At 51.7% G+C, this 17681-nt stretch overlaps 1 protein-coding gene across 1 annotated transcript in view; it reads right to left on the bottom strand.

Annotated features, from left to right (window-relative positions):
* The window catches only part of LOC105494666 (tripartite motif containing 62), a 35265-nt gene that overhangs the window by 8799 nt on the left and 8785 nt on the right, over positions 1 to 17681 (bottom strand). The window contains exons 2-4 of the mRNA XM_011763314.3: positions 10077 to 10172; positions 3957 to 4213; positions 2693 to 2808 (exon numbers count right to left, since the gene is read on the bottom strand). Coding sequence (XP_011761616.3) covers positions 2693 to 2808; positions 3957 to 4213; positions 10077 to 10172 — 469 coding nt within the window. The remainder of the gene's footprint in view (positions 1 to 2692; positions 2809 to 3956; positions 4214 to 10076; positions 10173 to 17681) is intronic.

Raw genomic sequence — 17681 nt, 5'->3', positions numbered from 1 at the left:
GTTCTAGGAGGCAAAAGCACATCCAAGGCTCCGATTCCCTCCCCAGTCACTGACCCAGGAGAGCTCTGGAGCGCCTGGGGAGCCTTCTAGCCTCAGCTGCCACCTGCTCCACGTCTGTCACAGCTTGGAGAGGCAGTCCAGGTACCTCAGCCTGGCATTCAAGGCTGTATAGGATCTGGGGCCTGCCAGCTTCTCATTCTCTCTTCCATTATCTTGCTCAGCTATAGGAACCATCTTTAGATCTTTTTTTTTTTAATTAAACTAAAAAAAAATTTTTTTTTTGAGGCCAGGTGCAGTGGCTCACGCCTGTAATCCCAACACTTTGGGAGGCCAAGGTGGGCAGATCACAAGGTCAGGAGTTCAAGACCACCCTGGCCAACATGGTGAAACCCCGTCTCTACAAAAAATACAAAAATTAACTGGGCGTGGTGGTAGGTGCCTGTAGTCCCAGCTACAGTGGGGCTTTGGTGCCCACTTATTCTACTTTCTCTGGGCTCTTGGAGATGAACTGTCTGGGTTCCCAGCAGAAGCTGGCTCTCAGCCATGCAGCAGATCGCAGTCAAGGCTGGGTAGCAGTCAAGGCTGTCACTCCTGCAACTCCCTCTCCTACATCCTTAATTCTGTCCCCTCTACTGGATCTTTCTAATAATCTCACCGATATGCTGTATTTCTTCTATCATAAAAAACAGCACTACTGCATTCTCTCTCTTTCGCTTGAGTAAAACTCCTTTAAAGCATTGCCTCCACCTCTCTTGGACCAGCTCCAACCAGGCTTTGGCCCCTATTGCTCCACCCAGCCAGCTCTCATCAAGGCCACCAATGACTTCCTTGTTGCTAAACCTGGAGAATAGTCTGTTCTGAGTTCTCCCACGCTTGGCTCAGCAGCCTTTGTCACCATTAGCCACTCTCTCCTGGAAACGCTTCCTCCAGGCTTTGAGGACATACCTGGGTTGCCCTCCTATCCCTCCGACTACTCCTTCTAGGTCTCCTTGGCTGGGTGCCCCTCCTGTCCCTGACTTCTAGGAGTGTCCCGGGGCTCCTGACGTTAGGGCAGCACTCTGTCTTTTCTATCTACCCCCACTTCCTAGGTGATCTTGTCCAGGCTCATTAAATGCTGTCCATATGCTAATGATGCCAGTGCTGACCTTCCTCTTGTATTGCTGGCTTGTCATCCCTACTGCATTTTCAACATCAGCACTGAGATATCTAATTGGCATCACCAACCTTACAGGCTTACAACTTCATCCTTTTAGTCACTTTGGCTGAAATAATTGCTATCTCCCTTGTCTTCTTTCTTTCACGCCTGGATTTGCTAATCCACTAGCAAATCCTGTTGGTTGTCCCTACAAAATATGTCCTAAATCCTACCCCTTACCACCTCCTCCACTACAATCACCCTGCTTCACACCCACATCACCTCTTGCCTGGATTACCCAGTGGTCTCCTAACCCATTTCCCAGCCCCCATCCTTCACCCGCTTCAGTCTATTCTCAACCCACTAGCCAGAGGGATCCTTAAAAAACTTAAAGCAGCTCACGTCACTTCACTGCTCCAAGCCCTCCACTGGCTCTCATCTCACTCAGCATAAAATCCAAAGTTCTCACAATGACCTACAGACCCTCGTGGTCTGGCCACTGCTACCTTCTCAATCTCTTCACCTCCACCCTCCTTCTCACTCTTCTCCCTCCAGCCACATTAGCCTCCTTGCTCTTCCTGCCTTGGAAACAGAGTGAGACTGGTGAGAGTGAGATGTGCTCCTGCCTCAGGGCCTTTGCACTTGCTGTTCCCAGGCCAGAAACACTCTTCCTCCAGATACCTACGTGGCTCACTCTCCTTCAGCCCTTGACTCTAATGCCGCCTTCTCGGTGCACGCTGGTTCCTGGACCACCTGTCTAAAATCTGCATCCTGTCTCACCTTTCCCAGCCCCCTTCCTTATTTATTTGTCAGTATCTAATTGCTCTGTATTTTCCTGAATTACTTTTGTCTACTTTCTCTCTCACACCCTAGGATGTAAGATGTGTGAGGGCAGGGATTTTTACCTGTTTTGCTCACTGTGGTGTCTCCAGCACCTAGAACAGTTCCTGGTGTGAACTGTTATATACCCCACTGTATAGAAGAGCCTATGAAGTGTCCAGGCCTCAGTCATTTCATCTGGAGAATGGGTTTGCTAATGGAACCTACCTCATGGTTTGTTTTTTTTTTTTCCCTTTTTTTTCCGAGATGGAGTCTTGCTCTGTTGCCCAGGCTGGAGTGCAGTGGCTCAATCTCAGCTCACTGCACCCTCTGCCTCCTGGATTCAAGCAATTCTCCTGCCTCAGCCTCTCGAGTAGCTGGGATTACAGGTGTGTGCCACCACACCCAGCTAATTTTTATATTTTTAGTAGAGACAGGGTTTCACCATGTTGACCAGGCTGGTCTCAAACTCCTGACCTCATGATCCACCTACCTCAGCCTCCCAAAGTGCTGGGATTACAGGCGTGAGCCACCACGCCCGGCCATCTCATGGAGTTTTACGAAGGTTCACTGAGCTGAGTGATTGTGCAGGTGCCCAGGACAGGTCCCAGAACACACTAGGTGCTCCGCAAGGCACTCTGCTCATGGACAAGATCAGGGAGGTAAACACAACTGCCCCATGCTGTGTTTAGGACAGAGGGCTGGGCTGCGCTGGGACCATGATAACCCACGCCTTACCTGGGTGGATGTCCTGGAACAAGGACTTCCAGATGGTGTACTGCAGGGGGCCTGTGTACTTGGAAGTCGGGAAGTCTTCATACGTGAGGTTGGTCTCATGGATTTTTCCCTTGAGCCTGGAAGGAGAGCAGGAAAGGAGGCTGCACCAGGGACTAGATTCCTGCCCCAATGCCAGGGGCCCTGCAGCCACCTTCAGGGCAGCTGGCATAGGACGTGATCATGAGTGAGAAGTCTGTGGGACTCAGATTCAAGTGCCTGCTTGTGCTGCTTCTGGCCTCTCTAACCATTCCCTCAGTCTTCTCATCTTTAAAATGGGTGCTATGCTAGCATCAGCCTTCTAGGCTTTTTGTGAGAATTACGTGGCATAACATATACAGATGCTCAGCACAGTGCTTGGCTCATGATCAACGCCAAATTCATGATCTTAGCAATCAGCGTTGATCACCGACAAACCAATGACTAAGTGTTACTACTACTAAGGGAAGCTTTAGGGTCACAGAGACCTAGGCTTGAATCCTGGGTTCAAGAAATTCTCCTGCCTCAGCCTCCTGAGTAGCTGGGACTACAGGCGCCCACCACCACACCCGGCTAATTTTTGTATTTTTTTTTAGTAGAGACGGGGTTTCACCATGTTGGTCAGGCTGGTCCTGAACTCCTGATCCACCCACCTCGGCCTCCCAAAGTGCTGGGATTACAGGCATGAGCCACCGCACCCAGCAGGAGCCTCAGTTTCTACATGCATGAAATGATGATGACAGTTGTAACTACTTTCAAAGGGACTGAGAGGGTTACAGTATATAAAGCCTTTATATAATATCATGTAATGCCAACATTATCATAAATAAAATAATATCTAATATATTTATATTATATGATTGTAAACACTATTAAATGTTACCTACTATCTATAATGTATACAGAATATATTACATATATAATAATGTAAACACATGAAGTCTTTATTCCCAGATCCTTTCTCTCCTGCACCCCTAGAGCCAACACAGCAGGGTCAAAGTGGCTGCCCTCTAGATGGTTTTCAAACTGTGTCCCTCACCATTGCTGCTGCTCCTCTAGTTCAAGCCTCATTGGCTTCATACTCAAGGCTTCATGCTCCTACCCATAGCAGACGTCCCATAAATGTTTGATGAAGATTTGAATGAAAGAATTCTCTGCTAAGGATCCCACCTGCCTCCACTCCCATTGCCCAGCATGGGTTGAGGAGGGGACGGTCAGCCGGGGAGGGCCCCTGGCAGGTGGCACTTACCGCTCGGACAGTGAGGCCACCCCGGCCAGGAAGGTGTGCCGGTCGGTTTCGGCCAGCCGCTCCTGCAGGATCTGGGCTCCCTCCTGCACCTTGCGCAGCTGCTGGCTGTAGCGCTGGACTTTCTGCTCGATGTCAGTCAGCGTGCGGGCCGTGTCTGCCTCCAGCTCCTCCAGCATGGCCTTCTGGCGCTCGCGCAGCAGCCGGTGCAGCCGCTCGAAGGCCTCGCCGATAGTGGTCCGCAGGCTCTTGGTGGAAGACTGTGGGGGACAGTCGTCAGGGGTTATGGCTGGGGGAGCAGATGGAGTGATCTCTGGGTGAGAGGAGGAAATTGAGAGCCTTGACACGTAGAGAGGAAAGGGTGGGAAAGGGCACACGTAGTGGGGGGAATGTCACATGCAAAGGCATAGTGGTAGGAAAGGATGGGCATGTTCTATGTGGTCCATTAAATAGCTAATGAAATGGCCCAGGTGAGAAAATGAGGCTTGAACTAGAGGAGCAGCAGCAATGGTGAGGAACACGGTTTGAGAAACATCTAGAGGGCAGCCTCTTTGACTCTGCTGTGTTGGCTAGAGGGGTACAGAAGAGAAAGGAGCTGGGGATAATGCCCAGGTTTCTGGCTTGGGGGTAGGAGGGATGAGGGAGCTGGAGTGAGGGCTAGGGGGCAGGGTGAAGATATTCTCTCAGGGACATAGTGAAGTCTTTATTATTTTTTTTTTACTTTTATTATTATTATTTTTTTGAGATGGAGTTTTGCTCTTGTCACCCAGGCTGGAGTGCAATGGTGTGATCTCGGCTCACTGCAACCTCTGCCTCCTGTTCAGGCGATTCTCCAGCCTCAGCCTCCCTAGTAGCTGGGATTACAGGAGTCTGCCACTATGCCTGGATAATTTTTGTATTTTTAGTAGAGATGGGGTTTCACCATGTTGGCCAGGCTGGTCTCAAACGCCTGACCTTAGGTGATGTGCCCATCTTGGCCTCCCAAAGTGCTGGGATTACGGGCGTGAGCCATTGCGCCCAGCTGAAGTCTTTATTTTAAAAAAATCATTCATGGGGCTCATTCAGAGGGCTCAAGGAAAGATGACAAGGAGATCACATACATCAAAGAGCTTTGTAAATTGCAACGTGCTGAGAAAACCTTGGTGGTTACTTGCTGTGTCCCGTTACCTCTAGGACCCTCTGGCAAAGGAACAAGAACTGGTGTCTGTGGACAGGATCAGGGAGGTAAGCATGAACTTTCAGTTTTCTCTGCCCCCACGGGCACTGTGAGGCTCAGGAAGGGTGAAGAAGTGAAGGGCACAGGTTTGGTGCCCGACAGCCCGCATAAGGATTCTAGCTCTGGGTCTCTAGCTGTGGCAACGTCAGTTGCCTAAGAGCTATGAACCTTAGTTTTCTTATCTGTGAAAGGGGTAACAAAACCTGCATTGTAGGATTGTGGTGAAGATGAAATGAGGAGGTGGTATGTGACACACCCCATGGCGCAGAGAAAGAGCCTGGTTATTGAAGAGTGCAATTCTAATAAGCGTTTCCTGGAAGTCTTCATTGAGAGCCAGCTTCTGAGCTGGGCCCTGAGGGATGGGCAGGATGTCAGTTGTGGGTGGGGGGAACAGGCAGAGGGAGCCGCCTGAGGAAGGGCTTAGCGTCAGGACGACACGGGCTACAGAAGTGCGGCCAGGCTGCAGCAGCATGTGGGGCCTGCCTCTGCAATTTTACTTTGTGGGATTCTGGCTGTGAGTTCATGGAGTCAGAAACCCCACTGTGTTCAGTGCCCAGGGCTCTGTGGGAGGCTCCACAAAGGCTCAATTAGGGCCTGTTCCCTCCCCGATGCGCGGCTGCTGGCCTGCAGGAAGAACTGCTGGCGGCGGGCCAGCCTCGCTGCGCATGCCCACCCAGAATGTCAGGCAGACAAAGGGGGGCGGAGGAGAGGCTGGGGATGCACAGCCAGGCTGCTGTGGCCTTCCTGAGCCCCCTCACCCGGGGAGGGTGGAGGCCTCTGCAGCGGCATGTTGCCGATGGGGAAGATGGGGTCCGGCATCCCTGCCCCGCCTGGAGCTGCCCTCCACAGGCGCCCAGACTCCACAGCTGCTCCTCTGGCTCCTCCTAGACCACTCTGCAGCAGCACTTAGCCCACTGGCCACCGTCTCCTAGTTGAAAGTTCTGCTTTGCCTCCCATCTCTGTGACTGCTGCCTCTCTGCCTCCCATGTTCCTCGGGGCTCATCCAGGTCAGCGCCTTCCATCCTCACCCTCTACACCTGCCCTCATTTTCTTTTTCTTTTTTTTTTTTTTTGAGACGGAGTCTCGCTCTGTCGCCCAGGCTGGAGTGCAGTGGCCGGATCTCAGCTCACTGCAAGCTCTGCCTCCCGGGTTCACGCCATTCTCCTGCCTCAGCCTCCCGAGTAGCTGAGACTACAGGCGCCCACCACCTCGCCCGGCTAGATTTTTATATTTTTTTAGTAGAGACGGGGTTTCACTGTGTTAGCCAGGATGGTCTCGATCTCCTGACCTCGTGATCCGCCCGTCTTGGCCTCCCAAAGTGCTGGGATTACAGGCTTGAGCCACCGCACCCAGCCTACCTGCCCTCATTTTCAACTCGAACTGCTTTAAGGATGGTTCCCAAGTCCGTATGGATGGCCTTGCCTGTCTCCTGAGTGCCACACTCATTTTTCCAATGGTCTCCCCAACACATCCCCCTGGGGTCCCACAGGTCTTTCCAACTCACTTGGTCTACAAGTCAACTCTTGTCTTTGCCAGCAAACTCACTGTCAGAGTAATCCTTCTAAAGTGCCAACTGGATCACAGATGATCCTGAGTTTAGAAGCCTTCCTTAGCTCCTTGACGTGCAGTAAAATGCCAAACTCTTTAGTCTGGCATTCAAGGACCTTCTCAATTTAACCCTAGCTTACCTCCCTAGTGCCACTGCATTGCAACTGCACCTGCCTAGAATGACCCTACCCAAACCCTGTATTCAACTGGCAAACTCTTACTCATCCTGCAAGACCTAGCTTGAAAGTGACCTCCTCAGAGATAACTTTCCTCTCTTTCAGGCACTTGGATGTTCCCAGAGCCTTCTGTCAACAGTCTTAATACATTGTCCCACATTTTCTGTCTTCCTGGCTAGTGAGTAAGCTCCCGCTGGGTAGGACTGACATCTACTTCGGCTCTGCACCCCTGTGCCCATCCCAGGGCCTGGTACAAGGCTGGCAATCAGGAACTGCTTGAGGGGTGAAGGAGGGAAGCAGGGAAGAGTCTTGTCCAAGATTGCTCCACAGAGCTGGGTGCAGGCTCCATCTTTTTTCCAGGCTGGAGTTTCAATGTCTCAAGGACGAGAGAGGATGGGAGGGAAAGGGAGGAAGGCAGGGACAGGGCAGCCAGCAGTGGAACATCAGAGTGACAGCCACCCCTGGAGCCCCAAGTACATTCCCGATGAGTCCTACTGACCCACCCAGCTTGCTGACCACAAAGCCATAGCTCTTCCAGGATACCCCAGGAGACATCCCAGCTGGAATATGCACTGGACTCTGACAGGACTGGATGGTAAACTCCCAAGTTGCCATTTACTGGCTGTGGGACTTCAGGTTGGTCACTCAACCTCTCTGTGCCTCAGTTTCCTCACTGATAAAATTGAGATAACAACAGTTCCTACCTGGGACGATTTTTTTTCTTTCCTGTTTGTTTATTTGTTTGTTTTGAGATGGAGTCTCGCTCTTGTCGCCCAGGCTGGAGTGCAGTGGCTCGATATTGGCTCACTGCAACCTCCACCTCCTGGATTCAAGCGATTCTCCTGCCTCAGCCTCTACAGTAGCTGGGATTACAGGCACCCACCACCACGCTCAGCTAATTTTTGTATTTTTAGTAGAGACGGGATTTCACCGTGTTGGCCAGGCTGGTCTTGAACTTCTGAACTCAGGTGATCTGCCCGCCTTGGCCTCCCAAAGTGCTGGGATTACAGGCATGAGCCACCACACCCAGCCGATTTTTTTTTCTTTTCACTCACGTTTTTTTTATAACTACTTATTGTGTGCCAGACACTGTGCTAGGTTTTGGGGAATCCTGCTCTCATGGAGGTGACATTCTGTGGGTTGGCAGGATAATGAAGGGGAACACGATTCTCAGCAAAGAGAAAAGTTCTGCTCAACTGGTGTACCCCATTTATTCTAGTTCTTTCTAGGGCAGAGTCACCCTTTCCCCAACCCCCTCCTTTCAGCTCCGTGGCTGAGGAAACAGCCCCCACCCCAACCCACAACATCCCTTGGAGCACCCTGGGGCCTGGAGGCACTGGGGCCCTTTCAGAAAAACACCCTGCCAAGAATGCATCACCCTGCCAGGGCGCCACCAAGGAAAACACAGGGTCTGAGGAGGGAAATCAGATAGGCCCTCAGGCCAGGCCATTGGAGGGGCAGGCACAGCAGGAAAGCCGAGTCAGGCACCAGGTGAAATATGACCTCCAAAGCATCCATAGGCATTTCTTGTATAAACACCCCAGTCCAGACAGGAAGTGGGGCTGAGGGAACTGGAGGGGGACGTGGCCCCACAGGACCCCCCAGAGGCAGACAGATGGACAGGAAAGCGGGGGAGGAAGAGGTCAGTGGAGAAAAACAAAGAGGGGATGGGGCATGGAGAGAAGAGAAGAAAGTGCTGCTGGGGAGAAGGAACAGACCATAATACTCCCCTCTCGTCCAGAGAGAGGCTTCCATTTGCTTCTCATCATCCGAGAGGTACAGAATCACCAGACAGATGGGGAAACTGAGGCTGTGAGAAGCAATGAGGCCAGCATCCTGTGACTGTTTATTGCCTGTTGCCCACTGAAGGTCCTGCCCAGAGGCACTCTGGAATGTTCTGTGAAGAACTGTTTGTCATGACCTTCTTGAGACCCCACAGTGGGTTGGTGGCCAAGCTGGGGCACAAATCTGGGTTTCCAACAGTGTCTCCAGGCCCCAGGATGACCTCCAGAGGCCCGGCGCATTCCTAAGGCTCTGCTGCAGCTTCTGCTGACAGAGCAGGGTCAGCCTGAAATCACCCCAGGCCTCATGACACAGAGTCACTGTACAGTGGGGACTCCACCCGGCCCTTCCAGTCCCAGAGTGCTGGACTGACCCTGGCAGTCCCCACTGGACAGATGGGAAGGCTGGGGGTCCAGAAAAGCATGCAATTTACCCAAAGTCACACAGTGAGTTAGTGGTGGGATCAGAACCCATGTCCTTCTCAGGTCAGTGGAAAGATTTGTTTGTTTGTTTGTTTGTTTCCCAAACCATGGTAGCCAGAGACTGCAGAGTTTGGCCCTACCTTTCAGAGTCCATATCCCATAGCCTGAGCTTAAGGGGAGATGATACCAGGGCTGGGCCACCTCTGGAGGGCTTCGAGGGGACATGCTCAGGATTGACTCCTAGGCAATAGGCTTATTCATCCATTCATTCATTGTAGAGACAGGGTATCACTCTGTCATCCAGGCTGGAGTGCAGTGGCATGATCATGGCCTACTGCAACCTCAAACTCCTGGACTCAGGCGATCCTCCCATCTGTCTGAGTCTCCAGAGTAGCTGGGACTACAGGCATGTGCCACCACACCTAGCTATATTCAATTATTATTATTATTATTTTATTTTATTTTTGTAGAGAAGACATCTTTCTGTATTGACCAGGCTGGTCTCAAACTCCTGGGCTCAAGCCATCATCTCGTCTTGGCCTCTGAAGAGGCTGGGACTACAAGTGCGTGTCACCACACCAGGGTTGGGCGTTTTTAATAAGGGGAGAGGAAAAAGAGACTGAGCACATTCCCCAGCCCTTCAGGACGCCGGGGCCGCGAAGCGGGTGAGGTTTCCGGGGATCCCTGAACCCGCCTCAACTTCCACCCAAAGTGGCAAGGGAGAAATGGCCCCATCCTTAACCCAGGGACCAGCCCAAATCCTTACCGCCAGTCACGATGGGGTGGGTCCCACCCCATTTAACTTCACGGACGCCCGACCATCTTCCCCACCCTGACCCTTCTCACTCCAGGTTTGGCTCCTTGAAGCCCTGTTTCCGGGCACACCCGAGGCCCCGCCCCTCTTCCCCAGCTAGCCCCACCCCTCGAATCCCTGCCCTCATCTCTGTCGGTCCCGCCCCTGCGCCCGGGCCAGGCTCACCTTGGTCTCCGCCAGTTGTCGCTTGAGCAGCTGCAGCGCCTCAGTGTGCTCCCGCTCGCTGTCTTGAAGGGCCTGAAGTTGTTCCTTCAGCTCCCTCTGAAACACACACACGGCTGGGATGGGGGCGGGGGCCGCGCCTGGCCCAGGCTTTCATCCCTGACCACTGCCAGGCGCTGAGGGTTAGCCTGGCCTCTATCCCCACCTCCAACCCTTGCCTCCCGTCACAGTTCAACCACCAGCAAGTCCTGTAGAGTCTGTCTCCTAAATACCTCCAGAATCCGTCCCTATCTTTCACCCGCATCTTTGCAACAGCCTCCTCCTCTCTGGCTAACCTAGAGGCTTCTGTGACAATCAACCTCCACATACACACTCTCCGGCTCCCCACACTTGGCCCTGGATCCCCGCTTAGAATTAAGGCAGGGGTCTCCAACCCCCAGACCACAGATGGGTATCGGTCGGCAGCTTGTTAGGAACCTGGCCGCACAGCAGGAGCTGGGCGGTGGTGGGGAGGGGCAAACCTTCATCTGTATTTACAGCCGCTCCCCATCGCTGGCATTACCACCTGACTCCACCTGCTGTCGGATCAGTGGTAGCATTAGGTTCTCATAGGAGTGTGAACTGCACATGGGAGGGATCTAGGTTGCCTGCTCCTTATGAGAATCTAATGCCTGATGATCACTCACTGTCTCCTGTCACCCCCAGATGGGACTGTCTAGCTGCGGAAAAACAAGCTCAGGGCTCCCACTGATTCTACATCATGGTGAGTTGTGTAATTATTTCATTATATATTACAATGAAATAATAGTAGAAATAAAGTGCACAATAAATGTAATGTGCTTGAATCATCCCAAAACCATCACCCTACCCCCACCACCCACGGTTTGTGGAAAAATTGTCTTCCATGAAGCTGGTCCCTGGTGCTAAAAAGGTTGAGGACTGCTGCTCTAAGGAACCAAAGCTGCACCAGTCCAATGCTACAGACTAGCTGCCAACATTCTCTGAGGGCTACAGTGGGCTGGGCGCTGTTCTTAGCTCTTTGCTTGTATTAATTCACTTGGGCCTCTCAGTAACCCTAAGGGAGGCACGATTATTATCTCCATCTTCTGATGGAGAAAAAGATATAGAGAGGTCAAGAAATTGGCCCCACAGCCTACAGATAAGCATGTAACGGTAAAGAAGGAATGGGAACCCGGGCAGCCTGGTTGTGGAGACCATGATCTTGATGCCTGGTGACACGTTTTCTACCATGATGACTCCTGCGATGACTAACAACAAATCCACGACACACAAGATATCAGAATTTTAAATAAAAGCATGATCAGCATCACTGATTTTTCCTTTGTTGCAGGTTCCAGTGTGGCTCAGCAGAGCACTGTTAGTGATCCTGGCCTTGTTTGAAATGTTGAATTTTGTTCATCATGGGTTTTTTGCATTTATTTTGATTTAAGAAACACTGCATTAAATACTATTCATCTCGATTGCTGAGTTTGGGGCACCTTCTGATCCCACCTCTGTCTCCAACACCTTCCCCCGTTACTCCCAACCAGCCAGTGGCCTTCCTCCTGTGCCTCTACCATCTTGAGCTCATTCCAACCTTCAACCTATGCCCTAGGACTATTCCCTCTGGCTGGTGGCCTCCACTCTCAAGAGTTTCTCATGGTGACTCCTTTGTACCATTAACTTAACTCAGCTTCCACCTCCTTGAAGAGTCTTGCCTGACGACCCCACGTACACTGGCACCTCCTCATACCCTGTCACGCATCTGGATTCACGGTCTTCCTTGCACCTTCTGCTGTCTGAATGTATTTGACTGTGTCTTTACTGCCTGTCTCCTCACTAGAATGTGAGTTTCATGAGAGTAGTAGGAATCTTGTCTGGCTTGTTCCCTGCCTTATGCCCAGGGACTCAGTGATTATTCGTCAAGTGATAAAAGGGGTGTGGAGGTGAGTGCTGCCCAGCACAGGGTCCAGCTGTCTGCAGGCATTGAGAATCTCGCCCATTGTATTATCGCCAGTTGTTTTCCTGTCTGTCTCTCCTCCGTCCCGTATTGGCCCATGAGTCCTCCAGGTCGGCTCCTATTGCTCCCTCTCCATATACCTCGCACCCAGCAGCAGCCTGGCACTGAGATGGGACTCAAGGATGCTTGCTGCATGAATAGAATTCCTGGAAATGGCCTCTGAGTTCCCCAGGCAGCCTGGGCTGTGAGCAGTGCCAGGAAGGCTGACTTACCTGTTCACATCCACCTCCCTCCCACTCATTCAGCTTGTCAGACCAGGGAGGGCCTCGGTAAATGTCTAGTTCAATTAATTTTACAGACTAGGCAGCAACGTGGGAAAATGTTCATGATGACATGCTGATGGAAGAATGCAGAAAACAAAATTATCTTTGAATACTATCGATCATTCACTTAACAAATATTTCTTGGGCAACTATTATGTACCAGGCACTGTTGAGGCACTGGGATATGGCAAAGGACAAGACAGACACAGTCCTTGACCATAGAGACTAGTCTAGTGGGGACGACAGACAACAAACAAGGAAAATAATAACGGAGCGAGGTTACCAATATGGTGTGTCCTCCAGAGAAAATAAAGCAGTGTGAGATGAAGGGGACTTTAGGTAGGGTGGCCAGGGAAGGCTTCTCTGAGGAGGTGACAGCAGAAGGATGAGGAAGAGCCAGCCATGGAAATGGGGGTAAGATAGAAAAAAATAAGCTGCTCTTTTTGAGAGCCCATGCAGATGCAATGGTTGGAACTCTGGCAGCCATCTTAGGCCATGAGGCAACTGTAAAGACTGAAGTCACAAGCTGAAACCAGAAGAGTAGAAGGAAGAAGGAGCCTGAGTCCCTGATGACTACGGGGCTGCCACACCATTGGTTTACCCAGTGACATGCTAGGAAGCTGGCTGTCTCAGAAACACTTTTTTATTTTTAAGCCCCAACAGTGCCAATTTCCATGATGCGAATGCTCCCACTCAAGTGGATTTCAAGTTATCAGTGTGAAGTAGTAGTTGGACTCGGCATTGGGATGAGATGCACACAATCAGCTCTCAGGAGCCAGTGCAACCCGCTGCAGCACACCCTACCTGGAGTCCTTTCCTAGAGACTTGTCTTACATGAGAGAGAAATGCACCCCATCTGACTGCAGCTACTTCAGCCAGGGCTCTGTTACTAACAGCTGAAAGTCATTCCTAACATTCATATGCAGCTTGAGCAGATGCATTCCTTGGAGCAGAGGAATCTTGCTTGACTAAGAGAGTAGAAAGACTGCTCCTCAGGTGCCCCTGACAGCCTTGGGCTGTCCAGCCTGGGACACAGTGTGGCTGACAGGCAGATGTGGAGGACATGGGCCGAGTGCTACAATTCTTCCCCTGGAGGTCCCCGTGGGTCCACAGAAGACCCAGCCACCCAGGCAGCTCTTCAGGATTTCTAAGAAACTGCCTTGGAGTCTAGTTCCTCACATTGCTCAGGGCACTCGAGAAACCTGGACGAATTCCTCCCTGATTTCGGAGTCAGGGAATGAGGACAGCGGGCTTCCTCCTTCCTTCTGGATCCTGGGAGAATCGGAACACTCATTTGCCCATTCCACAAACATGTGGCGAGACCTTGGGCCCCGCATGGTGCTGTGTCAGGGATGGGGACAGGGATAAGGGAGGAGTCCCAAACCTGATGCCACGAGGTGTGCATGTGTTGGGGTGACAGTCAGGGACACAGACACTTACATCACGGGGAATGCTGCGATCGTGTTAGGAGATCCCAAACTTGCTCCTCTCCCTATATTCCCCATCTCAGTGAAGGGCACCCCTCCCCCAACTCCATCCCAGCCAGAAACCTCGGAGTGAGAGTCATCCTGAGTCCTACCGCCTCCAGGCCAATCCAGTGACCAGGTTTGCTCTGGAATTTGTTCTCTCCTCTCTCTGTGTGCTGCCTCTGGTTCAGTTTTCACCACTTCTTTTCTGGGCTGTGGCCCCAGGCTCCTCCCTGCCTCTAGCTCTCCTGCTGCTCCAAGTGCCCTGCATAGCAGCTGCAGTGATTGTTCTAAAGGGCAGATCTATAAATGCTTTCCCCTCTCACTCTCCCCATTGTTCCAGTCCGCAGATTTCCACATTGTCTGAGAAGAAAGGCACAAAGCCTTAGGGTGACATTCAAGGCTCTTCACTGCTGGCCCCAACCTTTTCTTCTCCAGTCCTAGCTCTTGGTCCAGATGTGTGCTGTCCAATACGACACTTGTGGCTATTTAAATTGCAATTAATTAAAATGAAATAAAATGGAAAATTCAGTTCCTCGGTTGCACTGGTCACATTTCAAGTGCTTGCCAGCCACATGGGCTGCTGTATCAGACAGTGCAGACACAGAACTGCCCATTCTCCCAGAGAGTTCTAGCGGACGGTACTGTTCCAGACACACTAAGCAGCTCACACGGCTCTCCAGGCCTTTACACATCTCTCAAGACCCAGAGCAAATGTCACCTCCCCTGGGAGTCCATATCTCAAACTCTGTGTGCACAGTGTCCCACACTTGTATCCTGATGGCACATACTGCATTTTAATTGCAAGATGACCTGTCAATCTCCCCTACTAGGCTGGGCACAGTGGCTCACACCTGTAATCCCAACACTTCGGGAGGCTGAGGCAGGTGGATCACCTGAGGTCAGAAGTTCAAAACCAGCCTGACCAACATGGCAAAACCCCGTCTCTACTAAAAATACAAAAATTAGCTGGGCATGGTGGTGGGTGCCTGTAATCCTGGCTACTTGGGAGGCTGAGGTGAGAAAATCGCTTTAACTGAGGTGGAAGTTGCAGTGAGCCAAGATCATGCCACTGCACTCCAGCCTGGGTGACAGAGCCCAGTCTCTAAAAAAAAAAAAAAAAAAAAAAAATCCCCTACTAGATTGTACACTCCAGCCTGGGTGACAGAGCAAGACTCCATCTTTAAAAACAGAAACAAAAAATTATCCCCTACTAGACTGTGGGCTCTTGAGGGCAGGGACTGTGGAAAGGGGAGATTTTCACAATCTCAGTACCTAGGACAGGGCCACACACCGCTGGCCTCGCTGAGTCTTCAGGATGTTCCTGCCCAGGGATGAGGCTAGGCTGGGTCAGAGCTCACCTCTGAAAGGGTGGGAGGGGAGAGAAGGCCCCCAGCAGGCAGAGTTCCCTGGGTGGGCTAGGTGCAGAGCCTGAGGGAACATCTAACCTAGGAAAACTAAACCCTAGAGTCCAGACGGCAGGACTTAGAAGGCTGCCTGAGCTGTGTCACCCCTCCCCCTCCAACATGTCTCCTTCCTCGGTTAGAAAAATGGCTCTACCACCCATTAGGCTGTGTGAACCTGGGATGTCACCTAACCTCTCTGTGCCCCAGTGCCTTGTCTGAAAAATGGGGATAATCATATCTCCTAGGGTTGGGAGGGTAAAATGAGACAATGGTAAGAAGTGTTCAGCCTCACAGGGCACAGAGCCTGGCACACCCTGGGTGCTCGGGAGACAGAGCGGTCACTGTGTCCCGTATGCGGCTTCCTAGTCGCTTCTTTGTGTTTTCATCCCTCACTGTGTCCAGGTGGCCCCTCCTTCCCTTCTCAGATGGCCAGAGCAGGAAGAGGCTGCAGGGACCATCTGGTCCAACCCCTTGGATTGCCAGGACAGGAAACACAGGCCCAAGGGAAGGGACCGACTGGCCCACGGCCACACACAGCTTGACAGAGGAGAACAAACTGGAAATTTTACTCCAGCAGAGAGGTCACACAGGAAACTGGAGCCTGATAAACTCCCAAGTGATAGAGCTTAACCCTGAGGAAGGACACCCGGTAACCGCAAAGATGCAGGACCAGAGGGGCTGGAGGCGGGTGTGGTTTGGGTTTTAATTTCACAGGCATCTTGTCGACCTAATTCTCACAACAATTCATAAGGTTAGTAGTGTCCTTATTGCACCCATCTCACAGAGGGGGAAATTGAGGGTCAGTGAGGTTAGGCAGTTGCCTAAGTTCACACAGCTAGTAAGGGCAGAGGGGAGGCTCTCAGTGGCTCCAAAAATCCATGTTCAAAATCTCTTGGCCTCCCTACCTCCCATGCAAGTCAATGCAGCAAAAATTTCTGAGTACCCAGTGAGTGTCAGGCTTTGTGCTGGCCGCTCCAGGGGAGGGTCTATACATGGTCCTTGAAGAATTTGCAGTTAGTTGAGGAGGAAGGAGGAAGAAACTTGAATAGGTAAAATACAAAGAAGAACAGGATAAACATGGAGGGCCTGCTAGGATCCAGTACAGCTGACAACACCTGGCTGTGCTCACGGCGCCCTCCCTCCACCTTGGTTTCCAAATCTGTAAAGTAAGGTTTTTTTTTTTTTTTTTTTTTAAGACAGAATCTTGCTCTGTCACCCAGGCTGGAGTGTAGTGGTGCGATCTTGGCTCACTGCAACCTCTGCCTCCCAGGTTCAAGTGATTCTCCTGCTTCAGCCTCCTGAGTAGCTGGGATTATAGGTGCCCGCCACAATGCCCGGCTAATTTTTGTAGGTTTGTATTTCTAGTAGAGATAGGGTTTCGCCATGTTGGCCAGGCTGGTCTTGAACTGACCTCAAGTGATCCGCCTACCTTGGCCTCCCAAAGTGCTGGGATTACAGGCATCAGCCATGGCGCCGGGCCTCAAATCTGTTAAGTAAGGCCTAACAGTACCTGCTCCATAGGCTTACTCTGTGAATGAAATGACTGACATGACTTACAGGGTGAGCTCAATCAATACTAGTTGTCATTATCATCATAGTAACTATATGTAAAGTTGAGACTCAGAACTAGGGGAGCTTCAAGGAAGGAGTTTATTTCTGATGGAAGGACAAAGGAAGATGGATGGCCAGGGTTCCTTCAAGTCTCCAGGATGGGCCAGGGCATTGCAGGTGGGGAGAACAGGTTGGGTAGGGGCCCACCCTTACATGTGCAGGAAGTGGGGGTGGTTGGGGATGGCTGCAGCCAGGCATGTGACAGGTGGGTGGAGTCACAAGCTGGAAAGGCCAGTTGGGGCTAGCTAGGGTAGGGGTGGATACTGGAGGAGGCCTTGAATGTCAGCCTGGGAGAGTTGGATTCCACAGGGCCCCATCAGAGCGGGGGCGGGCAGGGCAGGATGAGGTGACTGTGGAGGACACACCTCAGAGGGTGGGGCTGTGGAGTCTGCGCAGCCCTGAGCACACAGTTATGCAAATATGCCAGTTTGAAGCTCTGGGGCTCTTAATTGGTATGAAGAAGCCAGGACTGGGGCAACAGAGGAGTTGGGGGGCACAGAGAGGCAGGGCTCAAATGTTCCCAAGGCCAGATCTCTCCTGCTGTGAGGCCATCCCTCCCTCTGGCCCGGGGGACAAAGCAGCTGTGGAAAGCCATCTCGGCTCTGGCTTCAGGGCCTCTTCATCAGAAAAGCCCGTGTTCAAATCCTGACTGCGTGACTTTTGCTCAGGGCTCACCTCCACAAGCTTTCACAGTGTTGTGATGAAGGCTAAGTGAGATGGCTCCTATGACACGGTCCAGCATGGTGCTGCACACAGTAGGTGCTCAAGCCTCTCCTCTTCTCCATGCCTGGGTACTGCTCTCTTTCCCTCTCTGACCCAAGGATGCCAGAAACCTGACCGTG

The sequence above is a fragment of the Macaca nemestrina genome, chromosome 1, assembly GCF_043159975.1.
Source record: "Macaca nemestrina isolate mMacNem1 chromosome 1, mMacNem.hap1, whole genome shotgun sequence".
In the NCBI taxonomy this organism is placed as follows: domain Eukaryota; kingdom Metazoa; phylum Chordata; class Mammalia; order Primates; family Cercopithecidae; genus Macaca; species Macaca nemestrina.
This window is presented reverse-complemented; position numbering and strand designations above follow the sequence as displayed.